The sequence below is a fragment of the Coturnix japonica genome, chromosome 23 (genome assembly GCF_001577835.2).
Source record: "Coturnix japonica isolate 7356 chromosome 23, Coturnix japonica 2.1, whole genome shotgun sequence".
In the NCBI taxonomy this organism is placed as follows: domain Eukaryota; kingdom Metazoa; phylum Chordata; class Aves; order Galliformes; family Phasianidae; genus Coturnix; species Coturnix japonica.
The window spans coordinates 1208705-1227653 of record NC_029538.1 but is presented as its reverse complement, the minus strand read 5'-3'; the positions used below and the strand labels follow the sequence as shown (position 1 = coordinate 1227653).

General features: G+C 57.3%; 1 protein-coding gene and 1 long non-coding RNA gene across 3 annotated transcripts in view; one reads left to right on the top strand and one right to left on the bottom strand.

Moving 5' to 3' along the window:
* Window positions 1–352: 352 nt before the first annotated feature.
* On the bottom strand, window positions 353–17854 carry SCMH1 (Scm polycomb group protein homolog 1). 2 transcript variants are annotated; one of them, XM_015883681.2, is made up of 15 exons: window positions 17760–17854; window positions 14797–14880; window positions 13710–13778; window positions 13186–13256; window positions 12664–12898; window positions 11693–11781; window positions 11139–11382; window positions 7222–7454; window positions 6705–6831; window positions 5729–5929; window positions 5037–5222; window positions 3450–3581; window positions 2115–2318; window positions 1769–1902; window positions 353–1460 (listed from the first exon to the last, which is right to left on the bottom strand). In XM_015883681.2, the coding sequence occupies exons 2-15, from the start codon at window positions 14819–14821 to the stop codon at window positions 1335–1337; spliced, it is 2076 nt and encodes a 691-aa protein (XP_015739167.1). In that variant the 5' UTR covers window positions 14822–14880; window positions 17760–17854; the 3' UTR covers window positions 353–1334. The 2 variants fall into 2 exon arrangements, with proteins under 2 accessions (XP_015739167.1, XP_015739168.1); XM_015883682.1 differs by lacking the exon at window positions 3450–3581.
* Window positions 17855–17877: 23 nt separating this feature from the next.
* LOC107324023 overlaps window positions 17878–18949 on the top strand; it is a 6735-nt gene continuing 5663 nt past the window's right edge. The window contains exon 1 of the long non-coding RNA XR_004309536.1: window positions 17878–18069. This is a non-coding gene — a long non-coding RNA (uncharacterized LOC107324023). The remainder of the gene's footprint in view (window positions 18070–18949) is intronic.

Genomic DNA, 18949 nt, shown 5'->3' with positions numbered 1-18949 from the left:
GAGCCTCAGTGAGCTCCATCCTGGTGGTACAAGAGTGAGATTTGGGTATGGAAGGGGGAGAATCCTGTCTGCCTTCTTGCAGGGATGCCATTAGTACAGAGCAAAGCACGGCTGCCAGGAGAGTGCACTGTGGCCAAAGGGCAGATGGGCAGCAGCACACGGTGCCCCCAGCTCTGCTGTGCACTGCTGGGGCAGCAGCTGTGCTCTCCTTTCTTTTCCTGCCTCTTGCAGTGTGAGCACTGCTCCCTCTGCTCTGTGGCCATGGAAGAGAAAGGAAGTTCCCCACATCAGCATCTCCTCTTCCCCCAATCCCCCCCCTCCTGCCTGTGCACACAGCAGCAGTGCTGCAAACTCTGCGTTATTCTTTTATTTATAAACAAATAGAAGTAAAATAAGTGCAGAAGGAAAACATGGGCTGAGCCCATGAGGGGGCCTGGCTGCAGCGGGAGCGGCGCAGGTATGGGTGGGGGGTGCAGGACCCCCATCTATGGGACCCCCCTGTGAGCAGGGAGCGCAGTGCTGGCAGTGCTGTATGATGAAAGCCTTTCTGTCACTTTGGGTTTGCAAGTTTTGCCTTCTTTTTGCTTTGCAACGTTCCCCTTTGGGGTAAACCTGCCCCCGCCCCCCCTCCATCTCTCCCCCCCCCACTGCAGTGAGGGAATGTGGGGCAGCAATAGGGGGTACCCCAGGGATGGAGAAGTGCAGTGGAGCTCCCTGCTTGCTCTAAGGGCAGCACAGGGGCTCTGCTTGGTGGCCCTGCCTGCTGCTGCATGGGGATGTGCAGGAATGGACCCCGCAGCCCCGGCCAGCAGCTCAGAGCTGAAGTGCCATCACAAATAAATACATCAGTCAGAGCCCCCTGCCCAGTGCTGGGCTGGGCTGGAGCTGCAGGGAGTGGGACGGCTGTGAGGAGATGGGCTCTGCACCTCCAGCTGTAAATCCTCAGGAGCTGTGAGTTCAACATACAAAAAAAAGTCCTAGTTTCCAATGGACAACTCCTCATCATAAAAAAGGCGAAGGGAAGAGAAGGGCTGATGAGTCCCATAGTGCCCAGCCCTGCTCCTTGCCCCCCAGCCTCTCCGTCTCCTGGGCCTCTCCCCAGTCCCAAATAAATACAGAGGACCCCTGGGGGAGGGGGGCAGCGCTGTGCCTCTCCGTGCTGGCGTGGAAGACGGGCAGTGCTGGGGGTGGGCACCCACCCTGTTCCATGTGGCCAAACATCCAGGGGGGCAGGAGGGGCTGAGGGCACAGGGCCGGCTCTGCATGGTGCGTCCCTGCAGCTGGGCTGCGGCGGTGGCGTGGGTGGGTGCGTGCGGACGGACTGCTGAGGGTCCTCAGAACTTGCCTTGCTTCAGCTTGTCGATGTGATAGGTGAGCTTCAGGGCCGGGCCCAACTTCAGCCCCATGTACTTCATCATCATGTCACTGCGCAGCAGCAGCAGCGCCTTCCCATCGATCTCCTGTTGGGATGAGAAAGAGCAGCGCCATCAGAGCCAGGCAACCCAGCACCATCCCATCCCCTGACTGGCAGGACAGCCCTTCGATAGGAGCTTCAGGGCACTCTGAGCTGTGCTTGCAATGTGCTTCTTGCCAGAAGAAGTTTGCAATGAAATGAATTTTAGGATTCCAAAGGGAAGAGCTCGGTGTGGTTCAGTGCCGTGAGCTGAGCTCTCCATGCACACATAGAGCATCAGAGCTCAGACTGGACCGTGCCCTACACAGCCGTCACTGCTCTGCCCCTTCCTGGCATGGACACAGACACACTCACGTGCTTTCGGAAGAGATCAGCGTGGGGTCCCAGCTGTGGATCTGCCTCCCGGATGAACTGCATCACCTCCTCCACCGTCCAGCATGAGGGGTCACGGCTGCTGAGCCGTGTTCCATCGCGGTACCGCTCGGAGCCTGGGGCACAGTACATGGCAGTGATGTACGTGCATGCAGCAGCATCTGCAGCCACACATCCCTGTTCCCCCCAGCCCTGCTTGAAGCAATGGCTCAGATGGACAAAGCGCATTGCAGCCCCCTGATGGATCCCAGTTCTGGCACTGCCCGGTGCTCTCCTGCAGCGCTCCCTCCCCCAGCCCATTCCCATCAGTGCCCCCAAAAGCTCCTACCTGTGGAGCCGAGCCTGCCCAGCGTGAAGGTGCTGCCCTGGCTGAGGCTGCAGGGCTGGTGCAGGTGCCGGTATCCCTGCAGGCGGAACTCCCTGGAGCTTCGGCTGTGAGCGGAGGCGTTGACGGCGTTCAGGGCAGAGTCCATGGGGTCCATGCGAGGCTCGAGGGGCCCGGGGGGTCCATCTCCCAGCACGAAGGTTTCACCTGGAACACAGCATGCTGCAGTCAGTGCATGCGGCCGTCCCGTCTCACCTTAAGGGCAGTGAGCAGCTTGGCCAGCTCTGGGCCCAGTGCCCCACAGCCAGATCCACCCCATAGCCGGACCCATGCAGTGGCTGCTTTGATGCCTGCAGCTCAGCGTCCTGCCACTGCTCCCAGAGAGAACACTGCATTGCAGCCCTGCACAACTGGGGCAGCAGTGCAGGCTGTGGGGCTGCAGGGCAGCACATGGCACAAACCTACAGCGGGCAGTGCTGCTCACACCTCAGCACAAAGGAGGACATGAGGAGCACAGCTGTGCCTTTACTACAGCACACACGACCCAACTCCAGCACAGGCAGATCCAGTGCTGCATGAGCCGCCCTCTGAGAGGCAGCTTCTGTGTCACAGAACACCCAGCAAGTCCAGCAGCACATATGCCCCATGTCACAGTGCCCACAAACCAACTGCACATGGCGCTTTCTGTGTGCTGGGAGCCCCTCTGCCTGCACTGCTGCTGCCCATGGTTGCACCCCATTGGCAGCACAGCACAGTGTCATACCACAAACAATGCCACGAGCAAAGGTGAGGTTGTTCCTTCTGTCACCCAAGCACCCATCCAGGCTCTGTGAAGCCCTGCACCCCCATGCAGGAACAGTGGCCATGCAAGGCTGCGTCGGTGCAGCGCTATGGGTGCAAAGCTCACCCTCAGAATGCCTCCAGTCCAACAATGAACAGAGTCACTGTCCCACACATTACAGCAGTGTGCTCAAGGAGCAGTGCGAGGCTGGATGGACCCCCAACCCAGCATGACGACCCAAACTCACTTCTCCCAACACCAACAACTGCAGCCATTTTGGGAGGTGCAACAAGGAGGGACAGCACATGGCCCAGCATGATTGCAAGGAACACGAGGGGAAGGGCAGCTCCCAGCTGAGGCTGCATTGCACAACCAGCCTGTGCACAACCAGCCCATGCACAACACCGCAGCAAACCTCAGAGGCAGACAGACTGAAACAACAGGGCTGCATTAGGAGCAGTGACACAGCAACAGCTGCTCTCTGTGCAGCTCCCCTCCTACACCCCTCCTGTTCCCAGCTCTGTGCCCGCACTGCTGGGAAGAGATGCTGTGCTCACCTTCCAGCGGGTGACGGTCATTCTTTGGTAACTTGGGGGAGAGAGGAGCACTGTATGGAGGGGAATCTTGGCAATAACGCTTTGTACCCCGGCCTGGTCCCTGCAGAGTGCCGTCTAAGGAACTGCTTCTGTCTAAAGAAAGAGAACAAGCTCTGTTCAGAGCAGTAGGGAAGCAAGGCAGGTCGTGCCACAGCCACCCATGTGCCCCACCACCCCCAAGGCGCAGCCAGCCCACACAGCACTCTGCATGTTGCTCTGTAAGTTCTAGAGACCGGGGTGGCGAAGCTCACCAGTGTTTTTTGCTATCTTCACCCCAAGTGCCACCTTTGCTCAGCTCAGCCCCATCCCATCTCCCTCTCTCAGAGCCCCGGCAGGTTCTGGTCCCATGGTTCCCATGTTGAGAACCATGCAGTCCATCCCCAGTGCTGTGGCCAGCAGCATAGGGCTGGCATCACATGGTGGCACAGAGGTGGCACAAAGGACAGGTGCTCACCCAGCAGGAGATGTATTACAGCCAACAAAGGAAGGATGGGGAGGGGAAGGGGATGGGCAGAGAAGAACACGACAGAAGGAAAATGCCCTCAGTGCAATGGATGCCCTAACCCTGTGAAGGTGCTCCAACAGTGTGGGACCCCAGGTACGATGGACACACATATACACACGCTGGGCAGGCACCAAACACATAGGGCACACATAGGGCAGAGTGGGAGCACTGCACTGGAGCATGGAGCAGTGCTGTGCAGCACCCACCAACAAACCTGCACACCACTGCAGCTCAGCACCACTTGGTGTCCTTGCTAGTAACCATGGCACAAACAGAGACCTGCTGCTTTATGCCTTCCCAGGCTGGGCCAGGCAGGACAGCACCCGCTCAGAGAGAAATGAGAAGGAGCCGAGCACTGGAGTCAATGCAGACGCTGAAGGCGCAAGGCGCACTGCTGGGGCTGCCAACACAGCAATGGCTGGAGCTGTGCAGGAACACAGCAGCCCTGAGTGCTGCTTGAGATGAGGAGACGTGGTTACCAAGCTGTCAAGAGCAGATGCAGGCTAGAAACCAGCCCTGGCTGCTGTGCAGCAGAGCTCCCAGGTAACACTGGTACCCACACATGGTGGTTCCAACATTCCTCCTGCCTGTGCTTTCACACTGACCTATGCATAGCACTGCACACCAGCCCTGCTCCAACCAGCAGCCATCAGCTCTGACTGCTGGCAGCTCCACTGCTCCCTGACCCACTCCTGCTTGGCCCCACGGCGGCACACGGGGGGGGGTGGGAGGTGACACAGCGACAGCTCTCACACTCAGCACGTCCTCATCCTCCCACAACCTCTGCAAAGGACGGAACGCCCCTCACCAGAAACCACTGCATTTGGGCACCTCAGAAAGACAATGGAGCAACTGCTCCCCGCAGAGCTCAGTGCTGAGCTGTGCTTGCTGCTCACCCATGTACCCCCAGTCCAGCACAGCACTCTGAGCTGCAGGCAGCAGCATGGAGTTGCTGTAGAACACACTGCTGCCTCCCGAGCGATGGGGAAAGCTGGGTACGGGACCTGGGGTCCCTCCGGTGCCACCCCCGCCCCAGCTCCTACCTGGTAGATACCTTTCGTGGTCGTACTCGTGTGAGCGCGGCGCGTGGCTGTGTTGGGAGAAAGGCTGGTTCCCAAAGAGGTTGTCACTGCGGAGGTTGTGGCACAGCTTCTCCAGGAAGCGGAGGACGTAGGTGATACTGTTTACTGCAGGCAGGTTCAGAGTGTGCTGTTCCCGATCAAACACAGCTGGAGATAGAAACAAACAGAGCCCAACACATAAGGCCCTGACAAGGGCAGGGGGCCACACCACCAGCTGCTGCATCTCCGCATTGACACTCTGCACCAGAGCTACCAGCACAGCCCAGACGGGCTATGGGAGTGGGGCTGTGGCATGGGGGGCGGAATGGCCATCTGGGGGGGCTGTGCTCCCATGGCCAGCTCAGCAAGGGCTCAGGGAGCATTAAAAACCAGGGCTTGGGGAAGAGAGACTTCATGGCACGGATCTTCCTTCCAACAGGAGCTGTGGAGTGCCCACCCATGCTGTGCCATCCTCTCCTGGGGCCCAGCAGCGCTGGGATGGAGGTGCTGCCTGCTCCCCAAGGACATGCCCCTGCCCTGCACCAGCTGCTCAGCAAGAAGACAGAAATCTTCTGTCTGTTCCCAGCCCAGGGCTGTGCCAAGCTTCATCTTCCAGAGAGCAGATTCTTGCCACGACATCTCCGAAGACAAAAGTGCTGCAGGCCAGTTCTCACCTGAGATGACCTCTCCCCCGTGGCCTTGTTTTAAGAAGGAGAAGACTGTTTTCTGATGGTAAGCGCAATCAATGCAGGCCTGCACTGCTTGCTGCAGGACAACAGAGGCTCGAGCTGGTCCAAAGTGGTCCGGCAGCCGCTGTATTTTCTTCTTGTCTAGGTGGGGCCCAGCGCTGCCGTTCTTGTTCAAGTAAATGCAAACTGCCAAGATGAGAAACGTGTTCGCTGTTAACCCACTCAAGAACGCATGGTAAAGATGCCTAACATCCAACCCGAGATATGCCTGGGTTTCAAAGGCTGTCAAAGTGCTCCCAAAACATGAATGAGTCCAGCACGGCCGCTGCCCAAGAGCTGTCTTGCTTTGGGGAACCACCCTGGAATGTTCCTGCAGGTGCTTCTGCTGCTGTTGCTGCTCCTCCTGGGGCTGCTCCCCAGCTTTCAGTCCCCAAGGGTCTGCTCCAGCTGGGGAGAGCAGCTGCACTGTACACAGTGAGCAACCGGGGGAGCAGGCTGCTTTTGCTCTGGGGAAACAAAGGGCCCTACCCACATCCATTGCTCAAACATACACAGGACCGGCACTGCGCTCCTACACAGCTGCACAGAGCTGCCACTGCTCTGCTCCCTCCTGTCCCTGTGTGCCCCAACACCCTGCCCTGAGCAGCACAGCCTCGCTGCTCAGCAGGAATGGTTCTGCAGCACGCTGCCTTGGAGCTGCGTGGGCCCTGCAGGGCTCTGTGGTCAGCTCAGGGATGGGGAACCCCACGTCCATCACAGCCACTGCACATCTCCAATACAGACGGAGGCAGAGGAAAAGCTGAGCTCACGTGTCTCTCCTGTCCTCCCTATGCAGAGCTGGGCCACCTCCACTCACATGCTGGCTCACATGCTCACAAAGAAGTAGGAGTGCCCTGCTGTGTCTTGATGGCTGCAGTCCCACATGTACAATCTTTCCAGGGGTGCGGCCCGAGAGCCTTACCTGTGGGAGCCTGCATGGCAGAGCTGGGGACTGTAGCAGCGTCCTGGGGCACAGTGCTTGTGTCGGGTTCAGGGGTACTGGTGGTTGGAGAGGTGGGTGCTGGGCTCAGCAATGTCCTAGGTTTCCTCTGCAGAAAAAGAGGATATTTCTCCTTTTACCCCCACTCTCCTCCACCACCCACGATCGCCACATGCTGCTGTGCATCCAAGATACAAGGCACCATAGGCCACGGCGCGGTGATGACGGGGAGCCTCAAGAACCGACGCACTCAACACCTGTCTATCCCACACAAGAGCAGCAAGAGGACGAGCCCCAGCCCTGCCAGCCCTGCAGCTCATGCTGTGCTACCCCATGGCCAACACAGCTCCAGAGCTTCTCCATGGGAAGGCCCTGCAGGGCACAGCTGCTCCAAGGTGCTCCCAGCCCCATGCTCCCCTCTGCTCTCCTAGTGCTGCACAGACACACGCATGCAGCATCCCACTGCCTCACACCCGCCTGCATCAGCACCAGCTTTTACCTTACTGCCAGGCTTGGGGCCTCTCTTTCTGGGGAATTTCAAAGGCTCCACTGATTTGGAGGGCGCAGGCATGGGGTGGTGGATTAGCGCTTTGGTCGTTCGACCACGCTTCTTCCCTGCTTTGCGACGCCCTTGCCCTTGTTGATGCCCCAAAACAGTCTTTGTGCTACTGTGCATGCTAGGCTTCTCCGAGTTTACTTCGGAGGCAGGTAAAGGGCTCTTTGGAATCACAACTGAAATAAAAAGAGAGAAAGCAAATGTAATTAAATCAGGCGAGGATGAAAACAAGAGCAGCCTCCATCTTTAAACAGCATCATTTGGGAAAATCCTGGAGTGGCCACAGCCCCTGGGACCGCTCAGTTCTTCCCTGAGCCCCTCTGGGGCTGGGGCTGCAGCATGACCCTTCTGTTCCAACTGCTGCAACAAGGAGACCACAGCAACCCCTGCTGCACTGCAAGACACATATGGATACCTCTGGCACAGCACAGAGCTGGGAGCCTGCTTATGTGCTCAACACGTGTTCACACAGCAGGAGGTGCCAGAGTGAGGGGAACCCTGACACAGCCTTTAAATACCAAAGGGATGAGTAAGAGGAGGACAGTGTGTGCTGTGTGCCTGGCAGAGCCACTCTACAATTGAGGGCTCTGCAGAGCAGCTGCAAAGCTTTCACGCAGAGTGAGAGCCACGGGACAAGGGGAGGGCTGCCAGGTGGGAAGCATGGTGTCAAAGAGATGGGGACAAACAGCCATCCTCAGAGTGAGGCATGGAAGGAATGACTGCAGTCCTGGGCAGCTCCGGGGGTAGCAGGGCACCGGGAGGGCCCCGCTGCTGTTGGACACAAAGCAGGGAGTGGAGCAAAGTGCTCCTCCCCACCAACAGAGAGCATAGCCCTGCAGCACCCGCTGCCCACACAGCAGGAGGAGCTTGGAGGGCATCAGTGCAGCTGACAGGAGATGGGGAGGGACACAGCTGTGGAGAACAGAGAGGCGAGCACAGAGCACTCCTTGTTAGCAGACCGCAAAGCCCAGCAGAGCACAGCTCTGTGGGTGCTCCCTTTGGCCACTGGCACAGGAAGAAGCCCTTTGCTCAGAGCTGATGTTTGAGGGGTCCCACTGCATCATGCCGGCTGTCCTGCAGAGCACACAGCAAAAGGGACCTTCCACATGTCACAGAACAGCAGAACCAACGGCATGGGGTGAAGTGCCACAAGAGCGGCTCAACACGCAGGATGGCCGCCCAGCAGAGCAGCACTATTCACCCCAGCACGGCGACAAAGCCAGGTGAGATGAGAGACCAGCTGGGCACCACAGAGCACTATGCAGAGTGGGGATGTCCAAATGCTTGTTACCAGTGCAGGCATTGTGCCGATCACGCAGATGTGCTTAGCTCCAAAACCCAGCTTTCCATTTGTTCTGGGTACAGGAGAGATATCACGTGCTTTGCACCTACTGGGCAGCAATATAACATCAGCCTCCTGGGCTGGCAGAGCACTGCTCCCAGACAGAGCCCTGGGGACAGCACTCACCACCACTTCCAATTGCACACAGGACCCCCCATGCACGACAACCCACCCAACTCCTTGCCTGCTGAGCCATCCACCACCTTCCATGCCATAGGAAATCAAAGGGTGAGCTGAGCCACGTGTCCTTTTTGTCATAACACAAAGGCAAAGTGTTTGGGTACGGGATGAGACAGTGCCAAGTGGGTGTCCCCCAGAGCTGCCCATCAGCCCCCCTCCCCCAGCAAACCTGCAGTCAACATGAACACCTCCTGTTGACAGCAGCACCTGCTTCTGCATCCCCTTCTCCTGCCAGCTCCCCTCCTGCTCCCAGCAAACTCAACATGCTTTTTTTGCTGTTATTTACTCTGCAGGGAGCATCCTTCTCAGCGTGGGAGCAGCAATGCTTTGCAGCTGCCTGCTGCTGGCTGTGCAAGGAGCTCTCAGTGCTGGCAACCCAACCCCAGCTTGTGCTCCTAGTGCTCACAGCGCCTGGGCCCAGCCCTGCAGCTGCCAGCAGCAGCCCAGTTCCAACCCAATTCAGGAGCACTGAGCCCACTGGGGCACATGGTTCCAATGCAAGGGACAAGAAACTGCTGTACCTGTCTGCAGTTACCTTCACAGCAGGTCTCCCCCATGCTGCACCCCATGCCCTCTCGCCCCAAGCACACTGCAGTGCAATCCCCAGTCACTCTGAACCCCCCGGATCAAACCAAAACACTCCCATGGTGCTCAGGCCACTTCGGAGTGTTCCTGTAGTTTCATTCTGCTCTTGTCTGAAGTGCATTTTGAGCCTTGGCTTCCTGGTTAAACATTAGCTGGGCACCTCTGATGTCTCAGAGCACAAAAGGTGCGCTTTGTTCCATTTTTCTTCTTTTTAAAGCCATTCAGAAGTTATAAAAGGATCAAGAAGAGCATTGTGACGCTTGCTCTGTGCAGTGAGTGGGGCTGGGTGCTCAGCATCAAGCACCAACAAGGACACATGATGTGGCAGCACTTCCCCAAGTGCCAGAGCTGGGCTCGGGAAGCTGCCTGGGCTCCAAAGCACTTTCCTCCCCCCTCCAAAACATGGGGTGCAAGCAGAACACACAGCATTGGATGCTCTGCGGATGAGCAAAGGCAGGACAGCCTCCAAAGCACCTGGGAGCACTACAGCCAGCACTGCATGCTTGGGCTGCAGGGCTCACTTCTTCAGCAGCATCAGTCTGAACTGCAGGAGAGAATCAAGCAGCACAGGACTCTGCCTTCTACAGCACGGTATAAGAGAGGGAGCAGCACTCCCAGCGCAGACGGCACTGCAACTCCACAGGTTATGGGAAAACTTCAGGGTAGACCACAGAGGAAAAGCACAGATGTGATGCTGGTGCAACACCAGCTCCCAAACAAAAGTTCTGCTGTGACCTGCAGCAATGTGGGGCCACTCGTGCTGCAGCACCCACAGCAGGACACTGCTCCCAGCACTGAGTGCAGCACTTGGCTGCACTCCCGGTGATCACCTCTGCAGGAAGGAGAGAAACCAAGCAGTGGCAACCAGAACAAGAAGTGCTGCAACACATTAAACAGAAAGCCTGGTGCCTGAGCATCAGCTCCACCTGCAGACACTGAGCACTTAAACACATCCCAGGGCAGTGAGGGTGCTGAGAGATGGAGGCTGTCCTGAGCTACACCACTGCCTGCCATCAGAGTGCTGCAGCCAGGGGGACACATTGCAGGGAAGGCTGCAGAACAGCCCTGGCCTTCAGCAGCAATGTGCTGCTCCATGTGTACAAGCAGGGCTACAGATGCCACTCCAGCAGCAGACATCTGCAAGGCCGTGCTCTGGTAATGGGGGGTGTCCTCCCCACCCACCCCGTCCAGGGCACTGCCCAGAACTGACAGCTATTAACCCACCCTCATCTCTTCCTTCTTATCACAGCCACTATTTCCCTCTACAGTTCGCTGTACCCTGAGCCATACATCACTCTCCATCCTCACGCTCCCCAGACGTGACTTTTAAGTAAGTGAGCCACGACCCTTCTTCTTTAGGTTGACCCTGAGAATCAATTTTCTGCTCTGTTCATATTGGAAAGGGGCTCTTTGGATTCTCGCTCCACTGCTGCCCATGACCCTGGAGCAGTTTGCTTCTCCACCCCAGTTAAGAGCAGTGAAAACTGAAGCTGCTCAGACTCCCTGAGGAAAGACAAGTTCAGCAATAGCAGAGCACACATGAAGGCCTTTTCAGGAGCATCACACAGCATTCACATTTTGCTTCTGCCCATGCCTGTGTTCTTCCATGTTCACAGAGGAGACACATAAGGCACGCCAGGATAACCACCATGAGCGCAAACAGGAGCAGCCCCACGGCGTAAAATCAGTAATGCTTGTGGTTCCCTTATTGTATCCTCAAGTGTAAGAGTGCTAGGCAATGAGTTGGCCTTACCTTTTGTTCCAGGGGGCTGCAGATTATCTCCAGTCAGCGAGCACCAGCCTACGGGAAAGATGTCCCGGGAATCATATCGGCACCAGTAATCGAAGGCACCTCTCCAGCCATCAAATGTTATGAGGACCTCAGAACCTCTCACCTCCCCAATGGTGGCCGGGCAGATGAAGTGAGGGTTCTTCCTGTCCACCGCCTCCAGCTTCATACCTGTCTTGAAGAAGTTTTGGGATGGAGATGGTGGTTCCTATGAGAAAAGGAAAACGAGCTCAGAGAGCGGCAGTGCCCACCTGGAGCAGCGCTGCCCCTCCATTGCCACTCACCTCCATGAGCAGATGGGGTGGGTGTGTGCCCTGTGAGCTGCCTAGCTTGCATCCCCATGCTGCTGGGCACAGCCCATACAGTGCTGTGTAAGCACTGAGCCCTACCCTGAGCCAGCAGCAGCTGCATGGAGCTGCCAGGGGGAGCAGCACGTGGCAATGGTGGTAGTGTGCTCATCTCCCATGCAGGAGGGGGATGTACCAGAAGGAAACACATGCTCCCAAACAGCCAAATACCTTGTGAAAAATCCGGATGGGAGCCATCTCTGCTCCATTCAGAGTCTTCAAGAGGAACATGGGCCAGGAGGAAGCGTTCAGCCGGAAGCCTGCAAGGAGAGAGCAGAGATGGGCACTGTCAGACTGACATCCTGGGTTGCAGCCACAAACAGCTGCTCTGACAGAACAGGGAGAAATCAAGCCAACACAGATCTGCAGTGTGTGCACAACAACCTCCTGATGCCATGCAACCCAATGCTGCAAAGCTCGCACCTCCTGGCACACCCCACAGACCCTCTGCCACCCCCATGGGATGCACAGCAGCTGCCACAACCTCAGAGAGAAACTGATGGGACCTCTTACACTGAGTGTGCATGGAAAGGGAGCAGTGGTGTGTGTGTGTGTGTGCGCACAGGCGGTGCTACAAGGAGTGCAGGAATGCCATGCCATAAACTGCAGGCTCACACACCCTGCAGGCAGAACAGTGCTCTGCTGAGAGCTCCCCATGCTGGGCACAAGAGCATCTCTCCTGCTGGGACCAGCGCAGGGCACAGCACAGAGCTGGGCACAGCACACTGACCTCCTTTTATAAGGTCAGAAGTGACTTTAGCTCTGTAGCTCGATTACTCTTATTGCCATCTGCTGGCAAAACTCAGAGCAGGCAGAGCTGAGAACACAGCTCTCCTCTGAGGCACAGAGGAAGAGCTTCAGAAAGTGCATGCGCTGAGCCTGCACTTGAGTTGCAAGAGTGTGAGCTGCTCATCTGTGCACCAACAGCTCCTGCATCTCCGCCCCAAAGCATCCCCACGTAGAGCACAACGTGCACAGGACTCAGAGCTGTGGGCATGCCTCACCAACAGCCCAGAGAGCCGCGGGGGATGACAGCACTGTGATAGCGATGGACAGTGCAGGGGCTTTGTCCCAGATACATGATAAAACCAATCCTGCTTGTCCCCATGGACAACGCGGGCGCTCACTGAAGCTCAGCTCACCCAGAGGAGGCTGCAGCATCCCTCCGTTCTTCTCACAGTTCCCGATGGGTTGGATCTCAGCTGAGTCCACCAGCCGCCAGAAGTCATTCTTGTTGTCGCTGCCGTCGAGGCGCAGGCGGAGGCGGGCGCCTGTCAGCCCCACCACTGTGGCAATGCACGTGGATGTGGTGTTCCGCGGGTCCTGGGCTTCCAGTTTCATGTTGATCTTGAACTCGTTGGCAGGAGGAGTGTAAGACTGCGGAGGGAAAGAGGAGATTGTTAGAGCCAGCACATCCAGCACTGCGAGCACCGCAGCCTTGTGAGCACCCCACGGCTCTCTGCCATCCGGCCCTTCAGTGCTGTGCTTGCATTTGCAGCACCTAAACCTGTATTGTTCACCTTTGCTTCAGCACATGCTGATTTCTGGTAAGCCTCAGATACCCTGAAGCATCCCCCGTGCCAAAAAGGGGCCCACCCCCAGCACAGCACTTCTGGGCTGCAGACTGTCTCCCTCAGGTTTCCCATTCACCCTCAGCCCCTCACCTGCTTGAAGCAATGGGCAGGCGCTGGGACAGCACATGTCTCCTTCAGGTATTTCTCCCAGGTAAAGTGACCTGAGGGGAGAAAACAGAGAGTTCAAACAGGAGCCAGGACGAGGGAACAGCTTGGACACTCAGCGTCTGACACTCAGCAGAGCAGAGATTGATTCTGGAGCACCTTTAAGCAGACCAAGTATGATATGGACAGGCAGTGCTTGCAGGCAGAGCATCAGCTTTGCGCTCTGATGTCTTCACCTTTACAGATATTTCCTACAAGCAAAGCACTTCACACACCCAAGGGTCAAACTGCAGCAGCTGTGAGTGAAGAGTGAGCAGTGCAGCTCTGCACCCTCGTGCCCATGTTCTCATCCCACTGCATTTAATGTTGGTCTGAAGCTCAGAATGTAAATGGAGTTTCTCATCCTTTGGGTTCCATTGGTACATTTCAGCCCCCGAGGGGATATCAACCCCCTGAAATGATGCTCTAAGGAATAAAAGGAAGGGAAAGGAAGGGATGTGTGCTCTTACCTTGATACTGGGAGGGGGACTCTGGCGGGCGGCTGTACTTGTGCTTCTTACCATCCTTCCAGTCTATGGCTATGACAAGAAACAAAGCACTTGTGTCAGTGAGGGGCACAGCCTCCTACACACAGTAACAAGCCTGGTAAGAGCTGCACTGCAGTGGGAGTAAAGCTTGCTACACAAAAAGCACTGTTGCTGTTGGCAAATCCTCCTTCGTGTGTCTAAAAGATGACTGTCTTTAAAAAGGAGAACGTACTACTGCTGCCCTCACCCTGCAGCCAGCCCCATCCTGCTCTCCTGCAGCCAGCCCTGAAGCTCATGCTTCATTAAAGGACAAGCAGTGATGGGAGGAGGATAACACCGCTGTAAGAGAAGCCAAAGGGATGCTTAAGAAAAATAAAGGAAGGAGATAAACTGAGAGTAGCAATCTCCTGCCATGAGCCCCATGTGCACGCACAGCTGTGAACAAAGGGCTGTGGAGGATGTGCCCTGCTCTGCTGCTCCCTTCCCCCATGTTCAAAGTGCTGAGATGAGCTCCCTGCTGGCCATGCACATGGATGGAACACCACTGAAGGAAATCAATGGGGTCTGCAGAGCCCAAGGTCAGCACACGCTCAGCTGCAGGCAGCCTGCAAGGCAGAGCCCTGAAACCTGTCTCTACAGCAGGGATAGCAGCAGCCAGCACTGTATGGCTGCAGCCACATAGGGTAGGCAGCTCCATGGCTTCATGCCTGTGTTGGAGGAGCAGCAGCATGTGCATGCACAAGCAGATGGTGTGGGCACAGCCCTGCTGCTGCTGCTGCACACAGCTATGGCACAGCATGCTCACTGCTGCACACAGCCATGGCATGGTATGCACACTGCTACACATAGATACAGCACTGCAGGGCTTGCTGAGTGTGAAGGAGAGGTTGTGCATCATCCTGGGGACTCAGTACCAGCCGGGGCACCCTGGCAGTGGCCATGTCCATCATGTCCATGCACACTCTTGCTCTGCTCTGCTCCTAGTGGGGCACTGACAACACATTCCCTGTGCCCCTGTGGCCCCCCAGCTGTGGCCCTGCTCAGCCCTGTGCAGCACAGCACAACTCACCTTTCTGGGGCCCTGGTTTCCGCATTCTATCACCGCTGCCGTCCTTATCGTGGGAGCGACTCGCCTTGAAGTAACTGAAGACACCTAGGACAAAAGAAAGAGCCATGAGAAAATCCCCCAGCTGTGGAGCATGTGAACATCTGCAGCACTACCTGATGGCACCACTGGGAGAACAGCAATGCTTTCACTCCCACATTGCACAAACACCTCCTGATGAACACAGACCCGTTGTCTCAGCCCCCAAACCAGCAGCCCTTCTCCCCATGGGGACAGCAGGCACAAGAGGAGCAGCAGTGGGACACCACTGTGGCCCTGGGATGCAGCTGGAGAGGAAGGCAGAGTCCTGCTTCCTATTGCAGTGCAGCCAATGGGCCACCAATGAGCACCGCCTGGGTGCTGAGTTCAGCTTTCATAGAACAAAACTATCACACCGAGAAGGATTTGAATGACTGAGTCTGATTAGGAATAATAAAGGAGAGAGCCCAGGAGAGCCATAAAAATAAGGGATAGCATGAAGGGAGTGCAGCCCGGCACAGCGCAGCCGCCTCTCCTCTCTGCCCCTCTGGGGCCCATATGGATCACACCAGCATCTGCCAAGGAGGCGCCGTCACAGCCAGAGGCAGCTCTCCATCTGGGGCAGCGATCCCAAAGTAAGAAGCAAAGTGCAGCCCCATCCAATGGACAGCCTAAGGAGGCTGGGAGAAGCACCCTGCCCATACTGCTATGTCCTCATGCTCCCACCCCACTGCACAGCTCTGCTCCCATCCCATTGCACAGCTCTGCTCCCATCCCATTGCACAGCCCTGCTCCCATCCCACTGCACATCCCTGTTCCCATCCCACTGCACAGCTCTGCTCCCATCCCACTGCACAGCTCTGCTCCCATCCCACTGCACAGCTCTGCTCCCATCCCATTGCACAGCCCTGCTCCCATCCCATTGCACAGCCCTGCTCCCATCCCATTGTACATCCCTGTTCCCATCCCACTGCACAGCCCTGCTCCCATCCTATTGCACAGCTCTGCTCCCATCCCATTGCACAGCCCTGCTCCCATCCCATTGCACAGCCCTGCTCCACCCACTGCACAGCCCTGCTTCCCATCCATTGCACAGCCCTGCTCCCATCCCATTGCACAGCCCTGCTCCCATCCCACTGTACAGCCCTGCTCCCATCCCATTGCACAGCCCTGCTCCCATCCTATTGCACAGCATTGCTCCCATCCCACTGCACAGCCCTGCTCCCATCCCACTGCACAGCTCTGCTCCCATCCCATTGCACAGCTCTGCTCCCATCCCATTGCACAGTCCTGCTCCCATCCCATTGCACAGCTCTGCTCCCATCCCACTGCACAGCCCTGCTCCCATCCCATTGCACAGTCCCGCTCCCATTCCACTGCACATCCCTGCTCCCATCCCATTGCACAGCCCTGCTCCCATCCCGCTCCCAGCCTCCTTGTTTTCCTTCCTACCCATGCGGGGAGAGATTAATTCATCTCTTCCTTCGGAGGAGGAAAGGAAATTGCAGCAGTGCAACATGTCAGGAGAGAGCAGCAGAGCCGGGCTCGCCGAGGACGTGCATTAATTACCGCCTGCTATTTTTATCCTGTGCAGAACTCCAGGCTTGGCTGTGACTGAAGGAGCTCAAATCCCCCGAGATGCAACGCACCCTGAGCTGCAAACGGAGCAATCCAGCAAGTGCTCAGCAAAACTTCTGTGTGCTCTTAAGCAGAAGAGAAGGAGCGATGTGACACAGCAACGTCACCTCCAGTGGACGAGCTCGGCACAGAGCAGAGCTGGCTGCTCCTGTTCACATAACCAGCATCACCACAAGGCCTTGCACCATGCAATGGGGCAGGGCTGGAGCACAGCAGCAACTGCAGCCCCTCAAGCCCTAAAAGCACAGGATCACCCCATCACCAAGGCTGGAAATGACCCCCAAGGTCATTCAGTCTGTCTGTCCCCTATTGCTAATGCTGCCTCAAACTCTCCTTCAGCAAACAAACAGCAGAGCTGCATTCCTTTGCCCCATAGCAGCGCTCAGACCTACTGAGAATGGGGTCACTGAGCCCCATGCAGTGCCCAGCCTGATCACAGCACAGGTCAGCAGCAGAAGGGCAGGTAGAAACCCCTGCAGGGTAGAAAGAACATATGAAATGGGGACAGTGACACGGCTGATGTGAGAATAAAGCTTTGAAGTGGTTCAATTGAGCTGTGGGGATGGGGAGAGCAAAGGTGTGTCAGAAAGGAACAGCATCGCGGCCATGGAGCGCTGGGGGGAGCGGCTTCCCTGTGCTGCCACATGGCTGCTCGCAGCCACTCAGCGCCCGCTGCTCGCTATAAACAACAACAGTCAACAGAAAAGGAGGCAAAAATCAAAGCCGGGCCCTTAAGCTGCTTCTCTGCTTTATCCTATGGGAGCTGCAGGCCCTGCTATGGCCACGGCCGATGCTACGCGGCACATCCCAGCACCGCCCGGCTGCTGGAATCGAGGCCGCGGCTTTAAACGAGCACCAGGGGTTGAACGTGCTTCTTTTAAAAGAAGAGTATATAAAGAGTGTATAAAGAGCTCAAACCCTGCCCTGATCCCGACCCAAAGCACAAACCCTGCCCGACCCTATACACAAACTCAGCCTGACCCCCAACCCGACCCGATCCCCAGGGGCTGTAGAGGCCCGACGTGTCCCGGGGCAGCACTGAGCGATGTCCCCCCCGGGGTTGATGCCTCTCCCGGCTCCATCCCTCGCTGTCACCCCGCAGGGCCGGGCTGTCCCGCACCGAGCGCTGCGGGGCCTAACACAGCACACAGCACGGCCAGGGTGCGGGCTGCCAAGGCTCCGGGGTGGGCTCGGATGGAGGGAGGGCCGCGGGCGGAGCGGGCCGCAGTGACAGCCGAGCTCCGGGCCCGGCCCGCCCCGCACAACGGCCGCGCTGCCCCCTCCCCATCCCCGGCCCCGCCGCCCCTCACCTGCCCGGCCCCGAGCGCTGCGGGCTCCGTCTCAGCGCCGCGCCGCCAACGCCGCCATGTTTGCTCTGCGCACTGAGGCGGGGGGCGGCCGCCGGGACACAGAAGCGCTCAGCCGCCCCCTGCCGGGCCCCGCCGGCACACGGAGCCCCCCGGCACCGAGAGCCGACAACGCGGCTTTGCACGGCCTGACACGCAGCTCCGTGCAGCCGGTCAGCCCTATGCACACACTGAACGTGGTTGTGCCACATCTCTGCTTGCTGGATTGCCCGAGGGTCCCGATGTCACCTCCAGAGCTGCTCATGTCGTGGATGTAAAAGATGGGTTGATGGGCTGTGCACAGCAGAGAGAAATAGGGAAAGGCATTTGGAGTGGTGGGATGGATTGTAATGGGATTGGATGTGATAGGATGGGATGGGATGGGATAAGGTGGGATAGAGGGGTGTAGAATGGGATGGGATGAGGTGGAGTGGAGATGGGGATAGGGTAGGGTGGAATCAGATGGTTTGGGATGGGATGGGTGGAGGTGGGATGGGATGGGATGGGATGGGATAGGATAGGATAAGATTAGGATAGGATAGGATAGGATAGGATAGGATAGGATAGGATAGGATAGGATAGGATAGGATAGGATAGGATAGGATAGGATGAGATGGGATAAGCTGGGATGGAGTGGCGTAGAATGGGATGGGCTGGGGTGGGGTAGAGATGGGGATAGGATAGGGTAGGGTGGCGTCAGATGGTTTGGGATGGGATGGATTGAGGTGGGATGGGATGGAGGGGGGATAGGAATGGGGGTGGGATGGGAGTGGGAATGGGGATGGGAAGAGGTAGGGTATGATAAGATGGGATGAGATGGGATGTGATAGGATAGGATGAGATGGGATAAGGTGGGATGGAGTGGTGTAGAATGGGGTGGGATGGGGTAGGGTGGAGATGGAGATGGGGATAGGGTAGGGTGGCATCAGATGGTTTGGGATGAGATGGGTTGAGGTGGGATGGGATGGGAATTGGATGGGATGAGATGGGATGGCTTGTAATGGGATTGGATGTGATGGGATGGTATAAGGTGGGATGGAGTGGCATAGAATGGGATGGGATGGGATGGGATGGGATGGGATGGGATGGGATGGGATGGGATGGGATGGGATGGAGGGGGGAAGAATGGGATGGGATGGGATGGGATGGGATGG

Excerpts from the sequence above, each read along its gene's own strand:
- SCMH1 (XM_015883681.2), bottom strand. The coding sequence starts at position 14,821 with ATGCGGAAACCAGGGCCCCAGAAAG. Across the intron at positions 12,899-13,185 it reads CTGCCCATTGCTTCAAGCAG|TCTTACACTCCTCCTGCCAA; the intron begins GTGAGGGGCTGA and ends TTCCCTCCGCAG. Across the intron at positions 5,223-5,728 it reads CGGGGGAGAGGTCATCTCAG|CTGTGTTTGATCGGGAACAG; the intron begins GTGAGAACTGGC and ends TTCTATCTCCAG.